The sequence below is a fragment of the Prosopis cineraria genome, unplaced genomic scaffold (genome assembly GCF_029017545.1).
Source record: "Prosopis cineraria cultivar Desert tree isolate PC_DT_omini unplaced genomic scaffold, ASM2901754v1 PC12, whole genome shotgun sequence".
In the NCBI taxonomy this organism is placed as follows: Eukaryota; Viridiplantae; Streptophyta; class Magnoliopsida; order Fabales; family Fabaceae; genus Prosopis; species Prosopis cineraria.
The window spans coordinates 40,685,384-40,710,642 of record NW_026555343.1 but is presented as its reverse complement, the minus strand read 5'-3'; the positions used below and the strand labels follow the sequence as shown (position 1 = coordinate 40,710,642).

Genomic DNA, 25,259 nt, shown 5'->3' with positions numbered 1-25,259 from the left:
AGGCTCAACATGTCAAGATCAAATTCATCGAAAACAACCCATAAATCATCATTAGAAGCTCTAGTGTGCAATCCTAATATCCATGAAACTTAGATGCAATCCAAATAGCCTAATAAGAAAAGACCACCTATAACTAATGGTGGTAGGTTTTAGATTGGTAGAAGTAATGGTCAAAGTAAAAGTAGTGTCAGAGATGTGAAGTAAAGATATGACATCTGAAATGAAAAATCTTATGAAAAGTAAGATACCTATAAAAGAATGAAAGTTGGCAAAGAGGAAGGAAAGTGTCAAAATGAGGGCACAGATGAGGGAATAAGGGTGAAGAGTAAAGAATGCAACCTATAGCAACTTTCACTTTTTTTACTAGATATAATCTAGGCCTATCCAATAGAAAGCCTAAAATGGCTAAAAAGCAAATAGGCTTTGCCGTGAGTCTAAAAAAGAATGAGAAAGGAAGGACGAGGAATTTAAATAGTAGGCTAAAAGGTTTATCTCTTTTAATGAGTAAAGAAGGTGCTTTTAAAGAATGTAATATGGTGTTTAGTTCTCTATCTTGTGTGGATCCACTTAATTTAGGCCAAGATACTCAAGATGCTAAAATGATTGAAAGACAACCCATTGTATCCTCAAGGCCTTCATAAAACACAAAATAGCATAAAGAAGTTATCCTTGATATTAATAATCAAGTAGGAAAAGCTTCGAATAATCTTAATCTCTTCCCACCAGGCAAGCCCCCTGATGTGACCTTTCTGACGGTACAAGTTATAGATTCCGACTATGGAGAACTAAACAATTAATAATTTGAATTACAAGAGGAAGATAGGGAGGGCTTTTCTACTAACAATGACATAGAAGGAAGTCCAAGGGTTGATGCCTAAGTTGCTAAGGTTTTTTTATCCTTCATTTTCAATTTATGTTTATGATTATACAAGCTTAGAATTGTGGAGGTGCAACCTCTAAATCCTTTCAAACTAGATTTAAAGATGCTTTTAAGGGCAATAATGTTATGTTGCCATATTAATTGAAACACAAATTCAAGGGTAAAAAGCTAATAAAATCATTAAAAGGTTTGGGTTTTTTATATTGGATTAGGATTAAAGCAGTTGGGTACTCAGGAGGAATTTGGCTCTTCTGGGATACAAACGTAATTTCTAATAATTATGCTTTATGTATAGCTCAACTCCTGCACATGTTTATCACAATGAAAAAAAAGCAATAAATCCTTCTAGTTGTCTTGTATTTATGCAGAGCCAAATTACCTTTTGAGAAAGAATCTCTAAAAGGATTTAATTAGTTTGAGCAAGAATATTAATGAACCCTGGCTTGCCATTAGTGATTTTAATGCCTATCTTTCTCCGTCTAATAAAGTTGATGGGGTAAAATGTAACATAGCATTAATAAAGTATTTTGCTAATTATATTCAAAAAGCAAATCTCCTGGAGGTATAGTTCATTAAAGACAAATTTACTTGAGAGAAAATTTGTTGAAAGAATTGATTGATTGTGCTTTTACAAATTGGTAGTAGAATTTTTTTTCGAGCCTCTTGATAAAGTAAAATGTCTCAATAAGTATAGTTTTGACCATAGACCCTTACTTTCTGTGGTGAACCTTCTAAATCTCAAAGAGCTCATAAACCACTATTTATATGCCAGGATACATAGTTGCTAGAAGAAGATTTTGTAAATGTTGTTAAAACAAGTTGGTTCTCTAGCTGTCGGACTCAAAATATAAATAATTTTATCTCAGCTACTATAAATTGGAATAAGGACAGAAGTGGGAATCTAAATGAAAAAAGAAGAAGATTGATGAGAAGACTTAATGAAATTGATAAAGCCAGAGCTATAAGGGATAATATTTTTCTTGTTCAAACTGAAAAGGAGCTTTAAAAGGAATATAGTATAGTACTTGTGCAAGAGAAATTAGTATGGTTTTAGAAATCTAGGTGTAACTGGCTTATATAGGGTGACAAAAATAGTAAATTCTTTCGTGCCTCAACTATGGTTCGCTGGAAGAACAATAATCTTAAGGGGTTAAAAGATTAGGCTAATAATTAGGCCTCTAATTGTAGGAATATGTAGTATAAGAATCTTTTTACTAGTATGCCAAGAAATGGAGATGACTTGTTCATTACAACTTCTTTTCCTACCATATCAAGCTGTGATGAAGCTCTTCTTAATATAGAAGTTTCTAACAATGAAATTAAAGAAGCTGATTTTGACTTTAAAGCATTCAAAGCACCTGGTCTTAATGGTATTCAAGAGTTCTTTTATCAAGAATATTGGAACATTGTAGGGGATTCGGTTTACAAAATGGTAAACGAGGTGTTCCAAGATCTGAGTAAAATTAAGAAAGTGAATGAAACTCGTCTCATCCTTGTTACAAAGGTTGATTCTCTTGAGTATTAGAAAGACTATAGACTAATCTTCTTACATAATGTGAGTTATAAGATAGTCACAAAAATTTTCACTACCAAACTGTAGAGAATTATGGAGAAGATTGTAGGATAACATTAGGCTAGTTTCATGGCAAGGTGGCAAAGCAAGAATAATATATGGTGGCCCAAGAAGTTATCTACTTTATAAGAACTAAGAGGTTGAAACAACGTATAATAGCTATTAAGGTAGACCTAAAAAGAGCTTATGACAAGCTCAAATGGAATTTCATTATGGATACACTAAAGAAGATCGAGCTAAAGGAGAATCTATGCCAACTTATTATAGAATTTATTAAAACTTCTTCCATGCATGTTCTTTGGAATAGGGAACCATTTGACTCCTTCAAGCCTTCTAGAGGGATTGGGTAAGGTGATTTGATTTTTCCTTATATCTTCGTGCTCAGCATGGAATCACTTAATCATGTAATGCAAGATGAGGTCTTACGAGGAAATTGAATGCATATTAGACTTGCAAAGAATGGGTCAAATATATAATATCATAATTTTAATCCCTTGATTAATTAAATCTAATTAGGGTAATTATGTAAGTTGAGGTGGTGTGTAGTCGGAGAGGTCTATAATCATGATTAATTGTATTTTAGCCTAAATTGTGGGTTCGGTATCAAGTCAAGCCACCCGGGCATCAAAAGGAGAAGAAAAATGAAGAGTAATGTTGCTGTGCCATACACTACAGCCTGAAAATTGTCCACTAAAATACACAAACACTTCTAATATGAGGGAGGACCTCTCTGTGCCATGCGCCTCAGTGAATCCGCCGCGGCACATGGTCATTTTTTATAAATATCAGTCGTGAAAATGAAACAGAAAAAAAGGAAAGAGGAAAGAAGAAATAGAAAGACGCATCAAGCTTTGCTAGGGTTTACTTATGGATGACATTGGGAATATTTTAGAGACTACAAACACTCAAGGTAAGTGTCACAGTTATTAATCTTTCCATTTCTTCACATTTATGAGTTTATAGCTAGGGTTTGATTATAGAAAATGATTTTCGGTCCATATAAGTTATAAGTTTAAATTTATTGACTCAAATAGAGTTAATTGAAGTATATTAGAGTATCTAAACCTAGCATAATGAATTTTTAGTGTCTTGAGATGTTGGACACCATTAATATTAAAAAATTTCATTAATTATAGATGGTTGGAAGATTGTGATACCATTGATGAGAATTTAATGGTTCATTAATGTTATTGGGGACTAAAGGTAATTAATAAACCTAAGGGATAGGCTCAAACTCTTGTAGAATGAATATTAGGCAATTTAGAAGTGGAGATTAAAGGTTTAATGCTTGAGTTAGTAATGTTAACAGGAATCTAATGACCAAGTTGATGCAATGGCACAATTTATTATCTATTTTTATGAAGCCTTGAGTCAAATCATGAACAAAGAAAAAACTAAGGTGTGCTTCTCAAGAAATATTCACATTATTAGAGGAATTAAAATGAGCCAAAGGATTAGAGTCATCTTACCAAGTGATCTTAAGAAATATTTGGGGATACCTATACTACATGAAAGAACTTCTTATTGTGTTGTCGCTCTTATTATGGTGAAGACACAAAAAGACTATTAAGTTGGAAAGGACAGTTCATAACTCTTGTAAGGTGTGCCACTTTGTCAAAGTCAATTATATCTACCCTGTTGAGCTATTATATGCAAACTATTATATGAAATTTGGTCAATAATGAATACCTCGCTTATTAATTTAATACTTAGTAAGGAAGTTTACACTGAGAAGTGTAAGAAGTTTGTTGATTATGTGAATGAGGAGGGAGAATGGGATAAGGAGCTAGTGGGGAATTAGTTTCATCCTTCTGTGGTTAATGTTATGACTCGCATACCACTACCAAACAATGGTAAAAAAGAGGATGTTTTTATCTAGCTATCATCTTTGGATGGTAGATTTAACATTAAATCTGCCTATAATTTTTCTTTTATAGGTACCAAGAGTAAGATGAATAATTTTTAGCAACTACTATGGACATGGAATGTACCCCAAAAAAATAAAATCCTTCTTGTGGTTGTTTGCTAAAGGTAGAGTTCACACAACATAATTCAAAGTCAAATGGCACCTAGAGACGAATGATCCTTACCCGTTTAGTTGTGGTATGGACTCGATACATATGGTAAGAGACTGTTAACATGCAACAGAGAAGTGGAAAACATTCATCAAACTTGCATATTAGTTGATTTTCTTTAAACTCAAAGGTATTGCTTGGACAAAATGGAGTCTCAAACATAAAGCTAGTAACGAGGGGACTAGGGGCATTCCCTTAGCTATTTTGTTTGGTTACATTTGTTAGGATATTTAAATTACTATATGTAAACAAATTTTTAATAACCTGGGCAGTATAGTATTTGTAAATCCTTTAATTAGCATATACAAGGTCATCATGGACTTTCAAATTCTTAACCCCTTATCTTTAACATGTAATAACTTACGAGCAGGTGCCTTTTAGAGTCCACATAATATAACATCTTGAATTTTCAATTTGCAATTTCATTAAACATCATAGGCATAATTCAGTAAATTAATAAAATATTTTGGTTTATTGAGTTTCCAGGTCACTTATGGACTTATTGGATTTCTTGGACAGCATTAGAGTCAAACTTGAATAGCTGTTAGGTCAATTTAAAGCCTAAAATCATGGACCTTGAATCTATGTCATCTATCACGATGAGTGCCTCTGTTCACTGCGATGAATAGACAGATTCATTAAATTTGTCCTGAGTAGTTTGTGATAGAAAGAGGAAGATAAGAAATTGAATAAAGGCGATGGTAAAGAAGTGTGGGTATGTTAGGGCTTTAATTTGTCACCACTTGGGAGATATTTTCGGCTAATAATTACCTTGGTAAGCTTTCATAATCTCAACTCTTGATTACCTATTATTCCTTAAGCGAATTTTCAGAATTTAGGGTGTTGGGAGGTGGTGATCTCTGTAATGGGTGTGATTTGGGCAAACTTACTGGTTTAGATGGAGCCATTAGGAGTTAATTTAAGCTTTTATACCTAGGTTTAATTATTATTTATTGTTTTAGCATTGGAACATAAGGTTTGGACAAACCCTAGACTAATTTTAGGACTTTTAGAGCAATGTGGGCTCTAAATTAGTGTTAACTAGCTTCGTAGAAGTTAAATGAAATTAATGAAATATTGCTAGAAAGTTGGTTTAGCCAAAAATAATGATTAAGGGTTATAGGTAGTTTGATTAGGCTTTGTAAAGCTTATGTTAGAATTAATAATTAATGACTATCATTTGATTATTATAGATTATAGTGTTTGAGCTCATAAGAGCTTGAGAAGGGTTGAGATAACCCCTTTCGATAATAAAAGAGTTAAAGTAACCAAATAACCTACTCTACTTATTAACTTGTTAAAGCATATATGAGGTTTCACACATACACATATGTATATTAGTGGACAAGAATAAGGGTGTGTGAGTTGTTTTAGAACTCATGTAAAGTGAAAAAATGATTTTGAAAATAAATAGCTTACTATGAAGTTATGAATATTAAACATAAATATTAACATATGATATTGTTGGGTTAGGTTATGCTAATTGTGTGCAAGCATAATCAGTAATTGTATATGCATAATGTGGATAAACGCAACATGTGGTTGCAACGATCGTGTATATGTGAGGCGGATCATGACAATATATGGTTGCATGATTGTGTATATGAGGGTGAGAGGTTCATCCTAGGTGGAGTAAAATAAAACCATATGGTATCTTTAACACTGCTTTGGGGCCTCGATGTTTGATTATATATTTGTTTGGAAGTCCTAACTCACCACTTGTGGTAGTAGTTAGACACCCCTATCTCATGCCTCTCTCGAAAAAAAGATCAAAACTAAATTTTTATCTTGTATCCCTTCCTATCTCGAAAATTATCTCATCCCATTAAGAATTGGGACAAGATAAGGATGAGACCAAGACGTCTCACTGTCTCGATAAATTGAAAAATGTTGGAGAAAGATCTAGATAATAACATTCATTAAAAGTTTAAATCATATAATTTATTAAGTTTAAAATCAAAACAACACAAGTACATAAATCACAATAATCTAAAGTCAATTATTGAATTACATTAATCATAAACTACACATTATGATAGCAATTATAAGTGATCTTTAGGCTATAAGAGCATTAACAATAGGCAAGCCAAGCACAACATTAAATTATTATTCTTCTACTTTAGTTGAGATGTGCTAAGCTAATTACTTTTTTAAAAATAAAACAAGAAATACGATATAAATAAAAGCTATTAAATAGATAGATATAAGAATAAATTGTATTAATATAATTAATATATTATAAAGAAAGATATCACCCTATTCACTCCATATCATTAAAATTATCAATATAAAAACCTTAGTTTTATGTAAGAATTGCAAGTATTGAAATTATAATTGATATAATTAATATAAGTATAAATTATATTTATATATTTAATGTATATTTTTAAAATAAAAATAATATATATAATATTTGGGATGGGACGGGACATCTCGGTGGTAATTCCATATCCCATCCCCAATCCTTTTTTCCTCTTATAAAGTCTCGTCCCGATTGTTTTCGGGCGAGAACAAGACCTATCCTCATATGATTTTAATGATACCAAGCCAATCGAGACCGGTACGAGCTAAACTCCCTTAACCTCGAATATTCATAAAGGGGGAATTCGTGGTCTAGATAAGGAATAGAACCTTAGCTAAGTAACATTCCCTATCTAGTGAGCTCAAGTTGGTCTATCCATATAGACCTGGCCCAATTGTATATTAGCCCATGGATACAATTACAAGCATACAAGAGGTTTGGTTTGACATTGTGGATCTTGCATTATAAACATGCATAGTTATGCTTTTTATGGAACTATGATTACTATGTTTTGTCCTTTTCTTACCTACTTTTCATGCTCAATTATGATTTAACTAGTTGATAAGTAGTGTAGTTTATTTGGTTGCTAGGATTATAGTTTACCTGTGGTTATAATTTTATAGGTGATAGCATAACTAAAGGCAAGGGGGAGGCTAGCTAGAGCAATAAGTAGCTGAGCATTGCTTATTCATTTTGCCCTTGAACTTTTGTTTTGTATTGTGTAATTGAATATATATGTATATATATAAGCTTACATTTGCCAACTAGGTTCATATCATTCTTTTGTATTGTACTTTCATGATCTATTGTGAAGATTTTTTTTAAGGTGATTTGGCTTGAAAGGTGTATTTCTTAAGGAGATTATATGGTAAGGGGCTAAATTACTCATTCAAGTGCTTGACTGGGTAAGATGTTGTGATATTATGATAATTGAATGTTTTGTTAGCCAATGATGATATTTAGGAAATGCTCTTTAAGTGTATGTGGAGTTAGGGTATAGTGGCCATAATGAAATTGGATGATGATATTGTATGCATGATTATTCTATTAGGTGTGATCAGGTCCCTAAGACTTGGTTCAAGTCTCAGTTGAGTTTAGTGGCACACAATTTAGACTTTTTACCCTCAGATAAGTGTTAAGTTTTATAAAGTTATTTTTTTCAATCTGAGTTTCCAACTTTTAATCGGGATGTCTTTCTCTGAGAAAACCAGTTCTGCTAGCTTAAAGACAGAATTAACTTCGTGAGGGCATTTAAACCACTTCAATCAAACATCGAACAGTGAAATGGCTTATGCCAGACATTTTTTTCAGGTGTCATCATGATAGGCATATGTGCCACAGTGAAGGGCTAGTCTTGCCATGGTAAACAGTGCCATGGTCGGTAATCGCAGCCAACATGTGCCTTGGTTGTACGGCTTACAAATGATATGTCATCTGCCACAACGAGTGATCTGTTGTTTGTGGCTAGCGTTATAAATTTGGGGGTGAATTACAGTTTTGCCTAGTTTGATTGTTTCATTTCTATTTTTGACCCTGTGCCTTCTTATTATTTATTAATCACACATTGAGCTTAACCATTTGTTTAAAAAGGGTTTTTTATGGGATCTTAAACCAAAATTTCTTTTCAATGATTTCAATTTATTTTATTATTTAATTATACCCTTTTCATTATGTGGTCATAAGGATAAGGGTTCCTTATTAACTTGTGATTGTGTGATATATTTTTGATAATGTCAAGGCGCAGTTTACATCTAAAGTAGACTTTGTAAGATTTGATGTGGATAGATCTATGCTTCAAAATGGCAAAGTAGGTCATGGAGAAGTTGTTCAAGATAACAAGGGGAACTGGATAAGAGGCTTTTGTTGCAAGTTAGGAAGATTTATTTCAACTATTTTTGAGCTCATTAGCATGATAGAGGGACTCAACTACTATTAAGAGAAGGGATTCATAAAGATAATGGTTTGTTGTGATAACACTAAAGCTATTGGCATCATTTCTCAAGCTCTTGATGTAAAACATCCTTTTAGTTAGAGCCGGTAATTCGGGCGGGCCGGGCTTATTCGGGTCGGGCTCAATTCGGGCCGGGCTTAAAGAATCCTACTCTTTCTAAAAAACCCATATAGCCAAGCCCGACCCTAACGCCTTCGGGCTTCGGGCTTATTCAGGCCGGCCTGAATACCCGAAACTTTTTTAAAAATATTTTTTTATTTTTAATTAATTTTAATTTTTAAATAATTTTATTAAGCATAACATATTATTTTAACTTGAAATGAATAAAAAATAACTTATTAACTTTGTAGTTAAGTATTTAAGTAGTGTTACTATTTTGTTGTATTATGTGCAATTTATTCATGAATGTTTCCTTTACTTGTAAATTAATGTCATATTTATTTAAATATTGCTCTTTTCATGGTTATATAAAAATATTTATATATTTTAATTGAATCATATTATGTTAATTATGATCAAGTTAATCTCAATTCAACTACGGTTAAACCATTAATTTAAAATTATTGTCCTGATTAGTTTAAAGTTTTTAATAACTATTGGATAAACTGTACTTTTTATTTTTAAGAATATAAAAAAATAATTGTCATTATATTATATAAAATAAAAATATTTAATTATGGGTAAAATACTATTTTTTTAAATTTTTTTAAATCTTTTATATTGTTTAAGTCCTATATATAAAAAGTATTTACTTTAGTTCATTCTTAATTTTTAACTAAGTCTGGCGTGGATAATAATCAAATAATTATCTAAAAATATTATTTTATTTATTATGTTTGTTTAGTAGTAGAGCCGAAAATTCATACATGTCCAAATTTTATTTTTAAAATTATTTTTAATTTAAAATTAATTATCTTATTTTATAAAAAATATAAAATATAATTTTTTAGACAAGAAAATGGTTTATATGACTCAATTTTTTTAAAAAATTGAGTCTTAAAATATAAAAATTAATATTAAAATATATTTTAATTATTATTTTGAGATATTTTATTTGATTAAAAATAATTAAAATGGGAAAATATAAATAGTTTTATTTTTTCAAAATAACTATAGTAATACACTCAAATATATGGTATTTTAAAATAAAATGATATAAAACTTGAAAAATAATTAATATTTATTATATTATATATTTTTTAAAAAATTATTTTTTTCCTATTCGGGTATTCGGGCCAAGCCTGAACCTGATCGGGCTTGGCCTGAATTTTCTCGGGCCTATTACCCGAATAGGCCCGAATAATAAAAAATATTATTTTTTCGGGTTCGGGTCTAAATTTTTCGGGCGGTTCGGGTTGACCCGTCGGGCTTGACCCAAATTACCGGTTCTACTTTTAGTGACATCGTTGAAATTGCTTGTCTCTACCTTAAAAGAAATTGGCTGATTTCTATTTTTTTCTTTCTTGTCTTTAAGGAAGATAATAGATGTGCCCATTTATTAGCCCAATTAGCTCATAGTTACAGGTGTGATTTTTTGACATTTGATCAAGCCCCCACCTTATTGTCAAAAGGTGAAGAACGATGAGAGGAATCTCACTTAGTTTTGTTTTACTTTGTTTTTGTTCACCTAGTAGGAGTTTATTTGTATATTAATATGGTTTCCAATTTCCATTTTGAAAAAAAAAAGATGGGTGGCTATAAAATAATACTAAGACGATAAAGCTAATATTGGTCTAGAAAAAAAGGCTTCCCAAGAAATAATCCCTCTTTATTTAACCTTGAAGCATGGTTAGATACTAAATATAAACACTTCTTCTAATAAAAATTTAAATTTCTCATATTATGAGAGACTAGCTCACTAATCTCACTGGTTGTTAAGAAAGTTCTTCATTACCTCGGTGACCCAAAGACCCTTCAAGCTCCATAAGATTTAAAATACTTATAGGCCATTGTAGTGATTTGGACAAGCCCAAATCTGCATAGAGTAGTGAATATTTTTTTGCCACAATCAACTTACGCTTATTGATGCAACAAAGAAAAACATTTAGAACTACTTGATGTTGCCCAAGAGAAAGTGAAAGAATTTTTTTTTTTAAAAAAAAGACGATTATAGTGGATGACTGCAGGGTTCATTTGTGTAGTCAAATTAGTTTACATCATTTCAGGGAATTAATGCCCAGAATATTGTTGTTGTAGGAATTCTAAATTTTGAAGTTGAAATAATCCTTGTGAATACAGTTATGTGGTGATTGGTAAGACACCAAAAATTAGAATGGTATGTGTGTAATTAATGGATACTGGGTCTGGTGGAACGACTAGTCCCTTCAAATATGATAAATTAAAATTAAAATTTTTATTAAGAGAGATACCCATATTTAATACTTGATTGTATTTTGAATATGATTACCTCTAATAAAATAATTCATATGAACAATAAAAAAAATCCGCAAAGGTAAGAGTGTTTAACTTGAATAATTAGGACAGAACTTTGCAAAACGAAACGGAAAAGGGATTCAGGACAGGATAAGACACATGATTGCCCTCAAGACATCTTGTCCCATCACGAATATTATATATATTATTTTTATTTTAAAAATATACATTAAATATATTAATTATATTAATATAATCTATACTTATATTAATTATAATTTCACTACTTGCTATTCTTATTTAAAACTAAAAGTTTTTTATATTAATAATTTTAATCATATAGAGTAAGTAGTACATGTTAATATCTTTCTTTACAATATATTAATTTTATTAATATAATTTATTCTTATATCTACCTATTTAATAACTTTTATTTATATCGTATTTTTTGCTTTATCTTAGGAAGAGTTACTAGCTTAACATATTTTAACTAAAAAAAAAAGAACAATGACTTAATGTCATGCCAAGCTTGTCTATTATTATTCTTATAGCCTAAAAATCACTTATAATTACTATCATAATATGTTATGTTTTATGTATACTTAACTTTAAATTGTACATTTGTAGTTGCGGTTAAAGTAATTCAATAATTATTGTGATTTATGGACTCGTGTTATTTTAGTTTTAAACTTAATAAGTTATGTGATTTAAAATGTTAAGTAATAAATGTTATTATCTAAGTTTTTCTTCCACATTTTCCATTCTATCGGGACAACGAGATATTCCGATCTCATTTTAGTTCCGTTCTAATTTCTAATAAGACGGGATAATTTTTTGAAAATGGACAGGATATTGGATGAAAATTTAGTCTCAATAATTTTTTGGGATAGGAAAAGGGACAGGAGAGTATCAATCCTCTCTTATACTGTGAACACCCTTACTAATGTAAGTGGGCGGTGGGTATGCTGTGTGTATGAGACATCCTTTCTTGTGGGAAATTGTTAGATAGGACATATAGAAAAAAATTGCGATGAGTTCGTATTGATTACAAAGGTTGCAAGTTTCATCAAGAAACATTGCTCCATAAGCAAGCTTTGGATTGCACCTAGGGCACTCAAAATAAATTTAGGTAAGACCCAATGCATTTCGACTGCAGGCCCAACGTTCTTATTTAACATCCTAGATTTTAGTCTATAAATAATAAATTAATTATAGAGAAATTCAAGGTATAGAAAGATATTGTGAGACATAGGAAATTATTAAACATTTATTGAGGATTAAAAATTTATAAAATAAATTGAATAATTTAAAAAGGAGAAGTTGTCAAAAATAATATACATTATTAGAATTTAATTCCAAATAAAAAATGCAATATATATATATATAATGGGTAGGTAATTGAAAACATTGCGTGTATATGTACTAATAATATAATATATAATTTATATATGTATATAGTTAAAAAGAAAATAGACAAGGTAACGTGTGGGCTCAAGGCCCATTCTCACCTATTACTTTCTAAGCCTCACAAATGCGCGGGCGCACTTGCACTTGTGTTCCAGCAGCTGTAACGGGAGTGCGAGAAAGAGGGAACGATGATGCGCATAGATTGGAAGGCTTTAGAACTTTAGTTCCATTATCAGATATTTCGAAAGTGACATGAGTCTTTCTAAGGCTATACTCTCATTGAGAGCTTTTAATGTTTGAATTATCGTGTGACCACTTGTAAGCAAGAGGAAAGCAAATAATTCGGGGTTTTTTTTTTTTTACATGTGTATGCAAGTTTTGTGTGACTATTTGCCATTTAGTATTACCGCAAGCACATAAGTCATCACAAGTATAGAGTTTTTTAAAATATTGTTCTCATAAGAATTTAAGTAAAAGAAAGCTAAAAATTTACTATTTAACTTTGAATTAGATTGAATAAAATTAAGTGTACAGTTTACTTACAGGTAATAAAAATTAGATTAAAAAGTGTTTTAAAGCAATTAAAATTTTTTAAAGCCTTGATTTCAAAAAATAAGAGCCCATGATTACCTCTCCCCTTTATATTTCACAAAACTTAAATTAATTTCTCTCAAAATAATTTTTAATAAAAATAAGTATTAGTTTAAGATTCTAAATTAATTGAAAAGCTTTTTCAAGTCAAAATCAAATATTTTTACAAACATTAAAAATTAACAATCTCTTGAAAATATTTAATGAAAACAAGCTTGAAGCCCCAATCTTAATTTAACAATGAAGGATTAGTAAAATATCTTTATTTTACTAATAAAATTATCCATTTATCATTGTAACTTTCAAGTCCCACACTATTTTATTCAATTTCTACAACTAAATTATCTTTCTCAAACACAACTCAAGTGAATAAAATAATTTAAATGGCGATCGAGTATTTAAAAGTATTAAGCATAGGATAAAATAAACACACACACACACATCATTAGCTATCAAAAGAACGGAATATTCAAGTTTTAATCTATATAAAGGTTTAACATAATTCTAGAACAAATAAACTAGTTACTCATATTTCAAAAAGAGAAACAAATATCAAAATATTCAGCACTCATCATAAGCAAAAAAATAAAAATGAAAAGAAATAGATAAACTAAAGGAAATTCACTTGCATCTCTTCAAATCTTCAATCCTTAGTTAAATTTTTTTCAAGAACCCATAACCATAGTTGAGCTTGCCTCCAAGAACCTTCAAAAATAATGGACTGCCTTCTTAAGTCTTCAAATTTCACATGTGTAACCCTAGCTCAAGTATGATTCCAAAACGTATAGCTTTAATAAAAGGCTTTTGGCCATGGTCAATGTTTCTTTAGCCACAGCATAAATGCCTCTATAAGCATTTTGGCTATGGCTTATGGTTTCTTGACTAGAACCAATATGCCTTTATACATGTTTTGGTTCTGACTTTTGGCTAGCTAAAGGTGTGTCAGTTGAGGCTCGGTGCTCTCTATCTCTTGTTAGCTAAGGTCAAAAAAACTTTGGCTGAGGCTTAATTCTCCATTCTTTGTCTTGTCTTTTTTTTTTTGTACAATGACTTCATAACTCCTTCTTTGCTTCTTAAACAATGTTCAAACAACTTAAGGAGACAATAAATTTTTGTAAGGTCCAAGATTAATCTTAAACAAGAAAAAAATTACGCACAATTTAGATTGAGATTTTTTTTATTTAAACTCAAGTATGAGATATGTACATTTTCCTATTATATGTATCAAAAATTATGCACAACTTCATCAAAAAAACATATGAAATTGTAAGAAAAATATGTTAAGATGGCATAAATTATCATAACAAATTTATATAATTATACACCCATATAAACCTTGTATAGTTAAGAATGATAGGAGTACATAACTGTTAAGATTGCAAAATGATAATTTTTGAAGATCACTGAGTTACAAGAATATTTTCAAACATGGTTGTGATGAAATCATGATATATTACTTCTTCATTTTAAGCATGTTTTGAATTCTATTTATTTCTATGAAATCCTATAGCAATTTACCCCTCTCCAATGTGCTTGTAGCTCATTGCCATCATTTTGTGAAGTACTTTAATTCTTTAAAGCTTGATAGTATATATTGCAATTGTTGCATAAGCATGTCATACATTAGTGATAGGTTGAGGAGATGATAGTGATGTTGATGTTGATACATGTGTATGATTCACATGTGTTTTAACTCCACTTCACACATAGTGCTTGCCCTTTTTTAAAGCCTCATTCCTCAATGCTTACCTGGCTAAGTTTGTAAAAGTGGAATGTGAGACAATAACATCTCCTTGTTGGGCTTTTTAAGAAAGGGAGCTATAGTTTGGGGTTTGGGATTTGTACCTTTTGGTCTAGTCTATTTCAAGCTTCAAAGATGCTTTGGCTAGTCCATGGTATGGGCTCTACACCTTTGGCTTGGTATTCTCAAGCTTTTAGAGATGCTTTGGTCAATCGACGGTGTATGTCAGGTTGTGAATAAGCTTTTGGTTTTGGTTAGCGATATAAGGTTGGATGGAGCAAGAAGGAAGTTACTTATTATGCATACGATTATATCCTGTGTATAATTATTATGAATGATGCCTCGTAAATTATTATGCTGATAATTGAATAATGATGATGAAATTATATGCATGCATATAATGTTGTTTATGAGTAGTTACTTTGTACATGTATGATAAAACTTGGAGTTTTTGAAATGCAAGTGCCCACCCATTTCTTTAACATTTTTAGATAAGTCTAGCAAAGCAAAACAGAAGAGTCTGGAAGCTTTGGGCTTAACTTGAGTAAACCCTAAGTCCTACTTTAGTTTGTAAAATGATTAATTGCCAATTTATGATTTGTTTGTTATTTGGGATTAATTTGTTAAATTTTTTATTATTTATTGACTATTGATTTATCTCACATAAATATTTTATTATAAAACTTTAGTGTTGAGAATTTTAGAGAGAAATAATATTTAAATATTTGTTATAGGATATGACATGCATATCTATAGACTATGATAAGCTTGTATATATACTTTATGAAAAAGAAATATTAACATTAGACTCTTATAATCTTGGTAGCTACTTTTAACTAGCTAATCCTTTTTTACCAAAATTAGTTTTTAAGTGTCTATTTATTAGATGATTTTCTTTTAATAACCATGGTAGTTCTTTAAAAGTTAGATCAACTCTTTTCTACCATGGTGTAAACATAAATTTGAGAATTTGTTTTAAACTTTTACACTATGATAATTATTTTTAATGGTTTAAATCATTTTGTTATCATAGTATTTGGTTAAGATTTTAGTTAGTAAAGTTAGGGTGTTACACCTCCAGTGTAATAAAATTTTAGGTTGCAATTACCAAAATGCCCTATCTTTTTTTTTTTGAAGTGTCATTGTCACTAGCTGCTAGAGCCACCATGCCGGTTGTTAAAGTTCTGTTGCAGGCAGGAGGCTACTATCATTGATTGTCGCGATAGTGAAACATTGGTTGAATGTGCCAAGGGGTTAAGGGTGGATTTGAACCCTTAACCCATTGGTTCCCTAAAATTAAGAAAACTATTAAGTCAACAAATACCTGAATACAACTTTGAATTCTAAGCATTTTCATTGAGTGTTGAATATTTTGGACATCTTATTATTTATATCCAAGCAATTATTTGTAAATATTCGAACATAACTCATTCAAACATAAAAATATTTTTAATTTTTAAAACCCAACTTATTCTATATTTTATAACTTGTTCCTTCAATATTGTTAGGTTATTAATATTATTAATAAAATATATATGTTATAAATTTATCTTCAAAGCATTTTCATGAGCTTTTATTAATCATGGATGTCTTGTTGTTAATATTTAAATAATTACTCGTAAATATTTGAACATGACTTATTCATGCATAAAAAAAGTTATCAATTTTTAAAATCTGACTTATTCTATTTTTTACAACTTGTTCCTTCAATGTTAACAAGTTATCATTATGCTAAATAAAAAAATATGTTATAAGTTTATTTTTCATGGGCTTTGTTAATTATGGACATCTTGTTATTAATATCTGAATAATTAAAATATTCAAACATAATTTGTTCATACATGAAAAAAGTCATTAATTTTTAAAATCTAAGTGTTTTCATGGGCTTTTGTAAAATTCATTTATAGCATAGTATATATTTAGATAACAAGGTGTAAAAAAAAAAAAATAAAACAAGTTAGGTTTTTAAAATTAACAACTATTTTAATGTATTAACAAGTCATGTTCGAATAGTTAGAAGTAATTATTCAAATATTAATAAGAAGACATCCATGATTAACAAAAGCTCATGAAAATATTTTAAAAATAAATTTATAATATATACATCTTTTATTTACCATAATATTAATAACCTGTCAATCTTAAGAGAATAAGTTGTCAAATATAGAATAAGTCAGATTTTAAAAACCAACAACTTTTTTAATGTTTATAGGTAACTGTTCGAATATTAATAACAAGATATACAAAAGCTCACGAAAATGCTTGAAAAATAAATTTATAACATATTTTTTAGAGTTAAGATGCATTTTTCTTGAACTTTTTCTTAGGAGAAGTAGGCACCATATACTGACAAGTGGAGCAATTTTTCCATATACTATTTTTTCAAGGAGCAAAAAACACATTTTGTTGGTTAGCCATTAACTTTGACATTTTCTATTAATGTGGCATATGCGTGGGGCTCATGCATGGTGGCAAGTAAGACTTTTTAATTATGTCTTTTGGTGTTAATTTGTCTCTAAACTCCTTTTTTAAGAGCACTGGGTACTCTAAATTTTTTTTAGAAATATTAGGTACCTTAAACTCTTATTAAAATAAAACTTAATAAATATTTTCAAAATTTTAAATAATTTCATATTTAATAATTTAAATATTATTATTTATAAATATTCATTCAAAATTTATAAATTACTTTTTAAATATTAACAATTCAAATTAACATTTTTAAATTTATAAATGACTTCTTATTTTTTATATATTAATCTTTAATCTTTTTTTAAACAATGTACAAATCATTATGTCTTTTATGTAAGTCAAAACTTACTTATATTTTTAATATTGATTAAATTTCTTAAATTTTTATATCATTTTCTATAATTTTTTAGTTAGCTAACTATCTTCTTTCAAAACATTGTAATATCTAAATTTAATATTCTTTGAACATTATAGTGTTAGGAGTAAAATAAAAAATATAACAAATCAAGATCAATAATATGCTAATAAAGATGTTTATTTAAAAGATATCGCTTATTTTATTACTGTGCTACAAAAAAACTACTTAACAAGATAAAAATGAAGATATGAGAAGCAAAAATTTTTCATTAATTTGGAGGTTCATTTCCTTCATTTTTAATACAAAATTATAAAATATCAAAAATATTAAAATATTAAATTTGGTGGTATAATATTTTGAAATATGACAGTTAGTTAATTAAATAAATTATATAGAATGATATAAAAATTTAAGAAACTCAATCAATATTAAAAATATGATCGATATATAAAAATATTATAAGTCATCAATAAATTTCTAAAACACTAGTTTAAACTGCTAATATTTAAAAAATAATTTATAAATTTTAGATGAATATTAAAAATAATAATATTTAAATTATTAAATATTAAAATAATAAATATTTTAATAATATTTATTAAATTTAAATTTAACAAGACTTTAGGGTGCTTAATACTTCTAGAAAGAGAAATGTTCTTAAAAAATGAGTTTAGAGATAAATTAGCATCAAAGAACATGATTAAAGTCTTGTATGCCATTGTGCATGTCACATTAGTAAAAAACAAAAAAATTAACTGTTAACTAACAAAATGGGGTTTTTTTCTCTTAAAAAAATAGTTCAGAAATAAAATTGCTCCACTTATCAATATAGAGTGTCCAACATTCCTAAAAAAAAGTTCAAGGATAAAAATACACTTTAACCCATATTTTTTATTAAGCATAATATTAATAACTTGACAACATTGAAGGAACAAGTTAAAAAAAAATAGAATAAGTTGGGTTTTAAAAATTAACCCTTTTTTATATATAAACAAATCGTGTTTGAATATTTATAAGTGATTTTTCAAATATAAACAACAATACATTCAAGATATACAATAATAACATATCAAAATGCTTGGAATTCAAAACTATTATATATATATATATATATATATATTGCATTTACTATTTTCGTTCAAAAATGTAAGATATTTTTGATCAAATTTCACTCATCAATAAAAAAGTTACTCCCTCCATTCCAAATTATAAGACATTTTTGGGAAAGATTCAGCGTTTCAAAATATAAGACATGTAAATAAAAATAAGGTTTCATCAATAATAATTTTTCAATATTACTTTTTTCATATATTCTTTCTTTTCAATATTCTTTCATCAATGGGGTATTAAGTGAAGGATATTTTTGAAAGTTTATATTTTTTATTTTAAAAAAGTAAGGTTGTAAAGTGTATTTAATGAACTTTATTGTAGGTGAGATTTTGTTTAAACATATTTTATAATTTGAGACGAAGAGAGTACTTATCTTCAAATCAACACCGCCTTTTGATATTTACTTTTATTTAATAAAATATTTTATTTTAAAATAAATATAAAGTAATTTATTTATCAGAGGCATTTTTAAAAAAATGCAAAAATTATATTTTAAAATGTTTAACCGAAATAAATATATATTAAGATGTTTGTTGCCTCAATAATTTTTTTAATTTTGGGGGAGCAAGGGACCGAGGGTTTAAATCCACTCTTGGCCCCTTGCCACATTTGCCCAATGTTTGACCATTGTGCTGACGCTAGAGCTTTGACCACTGACGATGGAAGCCTCTTAGTGACCAAGCTCGGGCACGACGGCTCTAATAACAGGGACACCTTTTTTTTTTTTGTAACAAAAAAAAAGGCAGGGCATTTTGGTAACTATTGCCTAAAACTTTATTACATTGAAGGACCTTGAACTTAGAGTGTATTTTCATAATGTATTGAACCTTAACAATAAAGAAGTTCATTTTAAGGGCCCCAGGTGAAATTCTCCGTCGTTTTATTTGATAGGCTAATTGCATGATTTATTAGAAGGCTCTCTTAGAGGCCTAATTTTTCTCACATTGATTTAATTATTAGTTAATTAATTAATTGAATATAAAGTACTGTAAAAGTGTGAATGTTTTCCAATTGATATACATGCAAGGGATATGCTAGTGTTTTATGAATGTAGTAGCGTTTTGCTGGTAAAATAATGCATGAGATACCGTTTACGTAATGAAGAGTATATGAACAGCAAAGATGAATCCAGGGTTTGATACATGGAGGGGGATCAAAGTTTCAAATTACATAAATAAGTTGGAATTAATTTTATCATTTTCCCCATAAAAAAAAAATTGAACCAATTCTAAACAAGCACCCTTGCTTGCTCTCCTGAATCTATTCCTGATGTACACACCTCATTAATTTCCAATGCTATTCGACATTGAAAATTTTCCAACTAATCAATCTGCTAAACAACCTACACTTACACTCTCATTAATTTTGGAGGAAAGATGTTAATGGAAGCAAGATGGGAGGAGATAATAATAGAAGATAAGCGTGGAAAGCTGTTGTTTATATGAGCAGAAAACAAAATAGTTAATTGATGCTTGGCATGACAGAATTAAGAAAAAAAATAGAGATTAATGCATACAAAAAGGCACAAATGCCCATAATATTGGAAGGAACAAAAATGATTCAGGGGTAACTAATTTTGGTATCTCTCCCTTTCCCTCCTCATTTCATTCCCCCTCCACCAAACAGGCGCATTGGTCCAATAAAATAATCGTCTCTATGCAGTGATATAACACATTGATGTAAAACACGTGCAAATATTTCGTATTTACGTGTGAAGGCTCGCGGAAAAATTACAAGTGAAACACAGACAACATCGACGGGTTGCCGTTCCTTGAAGCCAAGAGTCGTACTATGATTTAATTCTTTTTGTTTCTATGCTATCAACGAAAAGTGATGAGCTAGAATCACTATAAGTTAAGGTCAAAGGGCTTGCAAGGTTGATCTTCAGGGTTGCCTCCAGATCTGCCTCCTTCATGCTTCGGGTTCATATGATAAGGTCCTCTTGCAATGACCCTGCAAAATTAATCAATTAACTTAATTAATCTGCCATTGATTCAGAAACCCCATGTTAGAGTACAAATTGTGGTAAGTCCCACGTTATTGATTCAGGAACTCGTCCTTACCTTTCTTTTCTTTTCTCCAGAAATTTTAAAAGCGAGGCCCTCCTCGGGTATCTTATGTCTGTTAGACAAAAGTTGAAACCCAGAATCAGTAAGGAACTTCAAAATGATTGCGACGAAGTCCTTCCTTCGGATCAACAGGGAATAGCTAAATACCTGAACCAGAAGCAAGAGAGCCTGGACGAGAAGCTTCTTGGGATGTGCCTGTTTGAGGCACCTTAACCTCGTTGATATTTTCAAGAGCCGCAGAATTATCAGAGCTTAACTTGGTGGCTAGTTCCATGATCTCCGTCGCCTTCTCCGGCAGAAAATCGTCAAACACTAACACCTTCCCGGCGTAAAATATTGCCATTTGGGGAGTTTTAGACTCTGCCTTGGCCTGCGACCTGTTATAGTAAGGTAAGATAAAAAATAAAAAAAAAAAGTTAGTCTGAGAATAGGGACTCGAATAGGCCACAAGGATTTCACCGCTACTTTCATCTAACGATTATGTGCAGAATTTAAATTGCCACGCACCTAATAACAGAATGGTTTTCTACAATCTGAGGAAGAAAATCCATAGCTGAAGGACTTTGTCTCGAGGAATCATCAGATTTCTCCAGGGACGTTAACAAATCCATCGTAGTACTTGGAGTTCCTGGACGAAAAAAAAAAACAATAACTCTATCAGGAACATTCACCATTCTGATTTGCGACTCAAGTAAAAAAACGCAAAAACTTGGTGGACAAGACGAGGCACAGATTAAAAAAGAGAAGAGATGAAAGAACACTAAATCTACCTCTGGGATCATTTTTCCCGCACATTCCAAGGTTCAGAGCACCAGAACTACGCTTGCCCTTCAAGAACTGGCTTATGAGATTGCAAGTCTGGGAGAAACTGTACCTCTCCGCCGGCTTGCCTACCCTCCGGCCATGAGCCGCCGTATCAGAAAAAGTAGACATTTTTACTGTTGTTGATGATAGCGATGACCAGTAATCGCAGTGATGCTTGAAGACGAAAGAAACTTTGAATTTGGGGTTGAATAGCATGTGATGATGAGGAGGGAGAGAAATATATAGGAGGCAGGCGGTTTCCTGAGCATGTTCCTTGAACCTCGTTTGGTCCACGGAACAAACCATGTGGGCCTTCTCGTTGAATTTAAAATTGCGACTTTTTTTAATTATTTATTTGTTTTGTAGGGATTCTATAAAGCACGTGATTTTTATGGTTATTTAAGTTTCAAATTGAGCGACAGTGGGGCGACGGTGGTGTTGGTGGTGAATGGTGAATTGGTGGTCGCCAAGGCCAGCTAAGAGGAGAGAGAAATTGAATTAAATTAAGAAATACACCATGCGGGATTTGAACCGAGGGGACAAATCAGTGACCCTGTACGTGCATATATTTACAATTTTGACCTCCCACATTTTAATTATGACTGAGTTGGGTATCGAACGGCCAGGCTCACATGATCCGAACCCTTATGTGCTAAGTATGATTTTCTTAAAAATGGTATTCTTCTAAGCTTGAATTTTATTTAAAGGACGGTTGGTATGTAAGGTTGTTTTTTTTTTATTTTAAAATTTATTTTTCACATTATAATAAATATATTTTTAAATATAAATTATAATGTTTAAAAATTTAAAATAAGAGATGATAGTCATTTTTATCTTTAAACTTTATCCGAAAGGTTACTTAACACTCTAAACTTAATTACAAGTTAATTCTGTCATTCAATGTTAAAAATTCTCTTCCTTATTACTTTACCATCCACGCATTGTTAATTTACTATTAAGTTTAGTGTGTCCTACCATTTGTATTTTTTAATATTTATTAAAAATAAAAAAATTTCACTTCTAACACACACACTCTTTGTCTTCATCTCCTTCTGTCCTCCTCACTTTCCCTATCTCTCCTCCATTCCTTCTCCATCTCTCCTCTCTCCTCTCTCCTCTCTCCCCCCTCCACTTCATACCTTCAATGTCATCTCCTCTCAAAAAAGCCATTCCTCTTCTAAGCTTTAGCCCTTCGAAGCAAGAACATGATCATTGTCATAGTCCAAAGTTGGAGATCTAGTTCATCTTAAACACTTGCTACAACTTGCATCTGTCACTACAAGTCCTTATCATGCCTCTTTACTTGTAAATAAGAATAGCTTGAGAGCTACAACTCTCCTTCTTCCCTCACGCACAAAGAGAAAGCTTCATATGTCTATAACTCCGTCTTCCCTATCGTGAGAGAAAGAGAGAGAGTGCACTTTTATAACTCTTTTATTCTTGCCACTTCAAATCAAATCCTTCCCATGCAATTCCTTTTACCCATGCATAATGGTCTCTAATATATGCTCAACTCACAATTGGGGAGTACTTGTAGTCAAAATCCACCACCGCGAAACACGATCAACATTGTAAGATAATAGTCAAACCTACTATCAAAGATGCAATAGATGGAATCACTTCATCTTCGTGGGTTGCATAACAAGGGATTTTGTCATTCCCAAGATAAAGATTGGGGTTCTAGTTGCATCTACATACCGAGAATGAAGAACATCACATGACTTCTCATTAAACACAACCTGCAGGACTATTTTGACATTAGTATTCCATACCTCACTAGATACTATCCCCAATCCAAGTTGGACTTGACTTAGTGGCAAAGCTTCTACTCATTCTACCCATACAATGCTTATGGTGTTAACCCCTGTGAGAGCATGATTGTGCCCTTAGTGGCTATAAAAAGCTTTTTTTAATTTACAATAAGGGTGAGCTCATCTAAAAAACCTCTCATTGATAAGGTAGATTGTCTTTCATCTATGTTGGAATTGATAGTTACTTGTGCCTTCTTCATAAATTGGACATACATTATGACCCTTCATGTTATAACCAAACAAATTCCCATATGTAGGAAAATTGTTTGTAATGCAAAAGATTATATCATATAATTTAAAATTCTCCTTTCGATTTGCATCAAACACTTCCACACCTACCTCCTACAGCTCTTTCAAGTTTTTAATCAAAGGTCTTAGGTAAAATCAATGTCATTTACAAGTTGTTTTTGTCTCAAAATCAACATGAATAGTATCATGTATTTCTATTTCATGCACAACCAAAGTAATATGTTGTAAATCACAAAAAAAAGCAGGTTGTGAACTATGTATATTGTTAAAACTATCATAAGAATTCATTCCATCATTAGAAAGTCTGAGCTTGAGGTTCCTTAGCTTATTGCCAAATTTAAGAAATAATTGATCAATTTAAGCAATTGCTTGAATCTTGGTATAATTGAAAGATAACATAAGGCCTTTATAGAGGCTTCTTTCTCTTTATACCGTGATGCGTCACATTTTAAACACTTTTCTTCCACTTTAAAATCTTTTTTTGTACAACACGCAATCATTATGGCATGCATGTTTCTTTTTGTACTTTGTACCCATCAGGCACAAGATCATATTAGTATTATAGTAATAATTTGGTAGTACATTGCCTTTCAAAAACATTAATATGAGAAAATCTAGAAACCGTATAAAATTCTTGTCACTTCACTTAGCTCTTGCCTTCAACGTAACCAATTTTAACACTCTAGACAATAGACTAAAATCGGTACACCTAAGTATAGAGGCTTTTTCACATTAATGCAAAAGTTATCATACACATGTGCTCGCTCAAAGGCCTCTTTCCTAGCATCATAGATCATGTCCTCTAATCGATCTTCATTCGTATATACTTCTCATCAATATTATCAACTTCTATATATTGAGATGTACTACTAGGATTCAATCATTTACCATGCCAAATTCATATCATACAATTCTTGTAAATCTCATCGCTAATTAAGTGCTCTCTTATTTCAACAACACCTAGTATCCATTCACTCAAGCAATTTACACAAGAACAATAGAATCTTCTACTATTGTCAATAGCATTTTTCTTAACAAATTTTAAAAACTCTTTCACCCCATTATCATGTTCATTACTCATTTATCTTGCATTGATCCAACTACAATTCATATGTTAATATCTAAAGAAGAATAGACTAATGTGTTATGACAATCAAACTATTTTAAAATTCTAAATTCCTAATTCACATAAGATTTTAAGTAATTTAGGGAAAAGAATAAAGTTAAAAAAATTTCAGTAGATTCTTCACTAAAAATTGAAACTCCTAAGACTTTTAAAAAATTTTACAAGGGAAAATTCACAATTTTATACCAAATAAGGGATCAAATGCAACAACCTAAGATCTTATGAAGCCATTAACAACTTTTTCAGCAATAATCAATATTAATAACAACTAAATTTGAAGTAGTGTTGGGGCAAGAATGAAATTGAAAAAATTTCAACAGTGTCTCCCTAAAAAATTGGGCCTAAAAAAATTAAGTAAAAAAATACA

The 25,259-nt window shown here is 30.4% G+C and overlaps 1 protein-coding gene across 1 annotated transcript; it reads right to left on the bottom strand.

Annotated features, from left to right (window-relative positions):
- Positions 1 to 20,256: 20,256 nt before the first annotated feature.
- LOC129289517 (jasmonate ZIM domain-containing protein 1-like) lies at positions 20,257 to 21,908 on the bottom strand. The gene is made up of 5 exons (XM_054926291.1): positions 21,673 to 21,908; positions 21,410 to 21,530; positions 21,050 to 21,279; positions 20,897 to 20,954; positions 20,257 to 20,786 (listed from the first exon to the last, which is right to left on the bottom strand). Exons 1-5 carry the CDS (start codon positions 21,833 to 21,835, stop codon positions 20,681 to 20,683), a joined length of 678 nt encoding a protein of 225 aa, XP_054782266.1. The 5' UTR covers positions 21,836 to 21,908; the 3' UTR covers positions 20,257 to 20,680.
- Between the last annotated feature and the right edge of the window lie 3,351 nt (positions 21,909 to 25,259).

Coding starts and splice junctions, on each gene's coding strand:
- LOC129289517 (XM_054926291.1), bottom strand. CDS start 21,835: ATGTCTACTTTTTCTGATACGGCGGCTCATGGCCGGAGGGTAGGCAAG. Junction 21,531..21,672: donor CGGGAAAAATGATCCCAGAG/GTAGATTTAGTG, acceptor TTTTTCGTCCAG/GAACTCCAAGTACTACGATG. Junction 20,955..21,049: donor CTCTCTTGCTTCTGGTTCAG/GTATTTAGCTAT, acceptor TTTGTCTAACAG/ACATAAGATACCCGAGGAGG.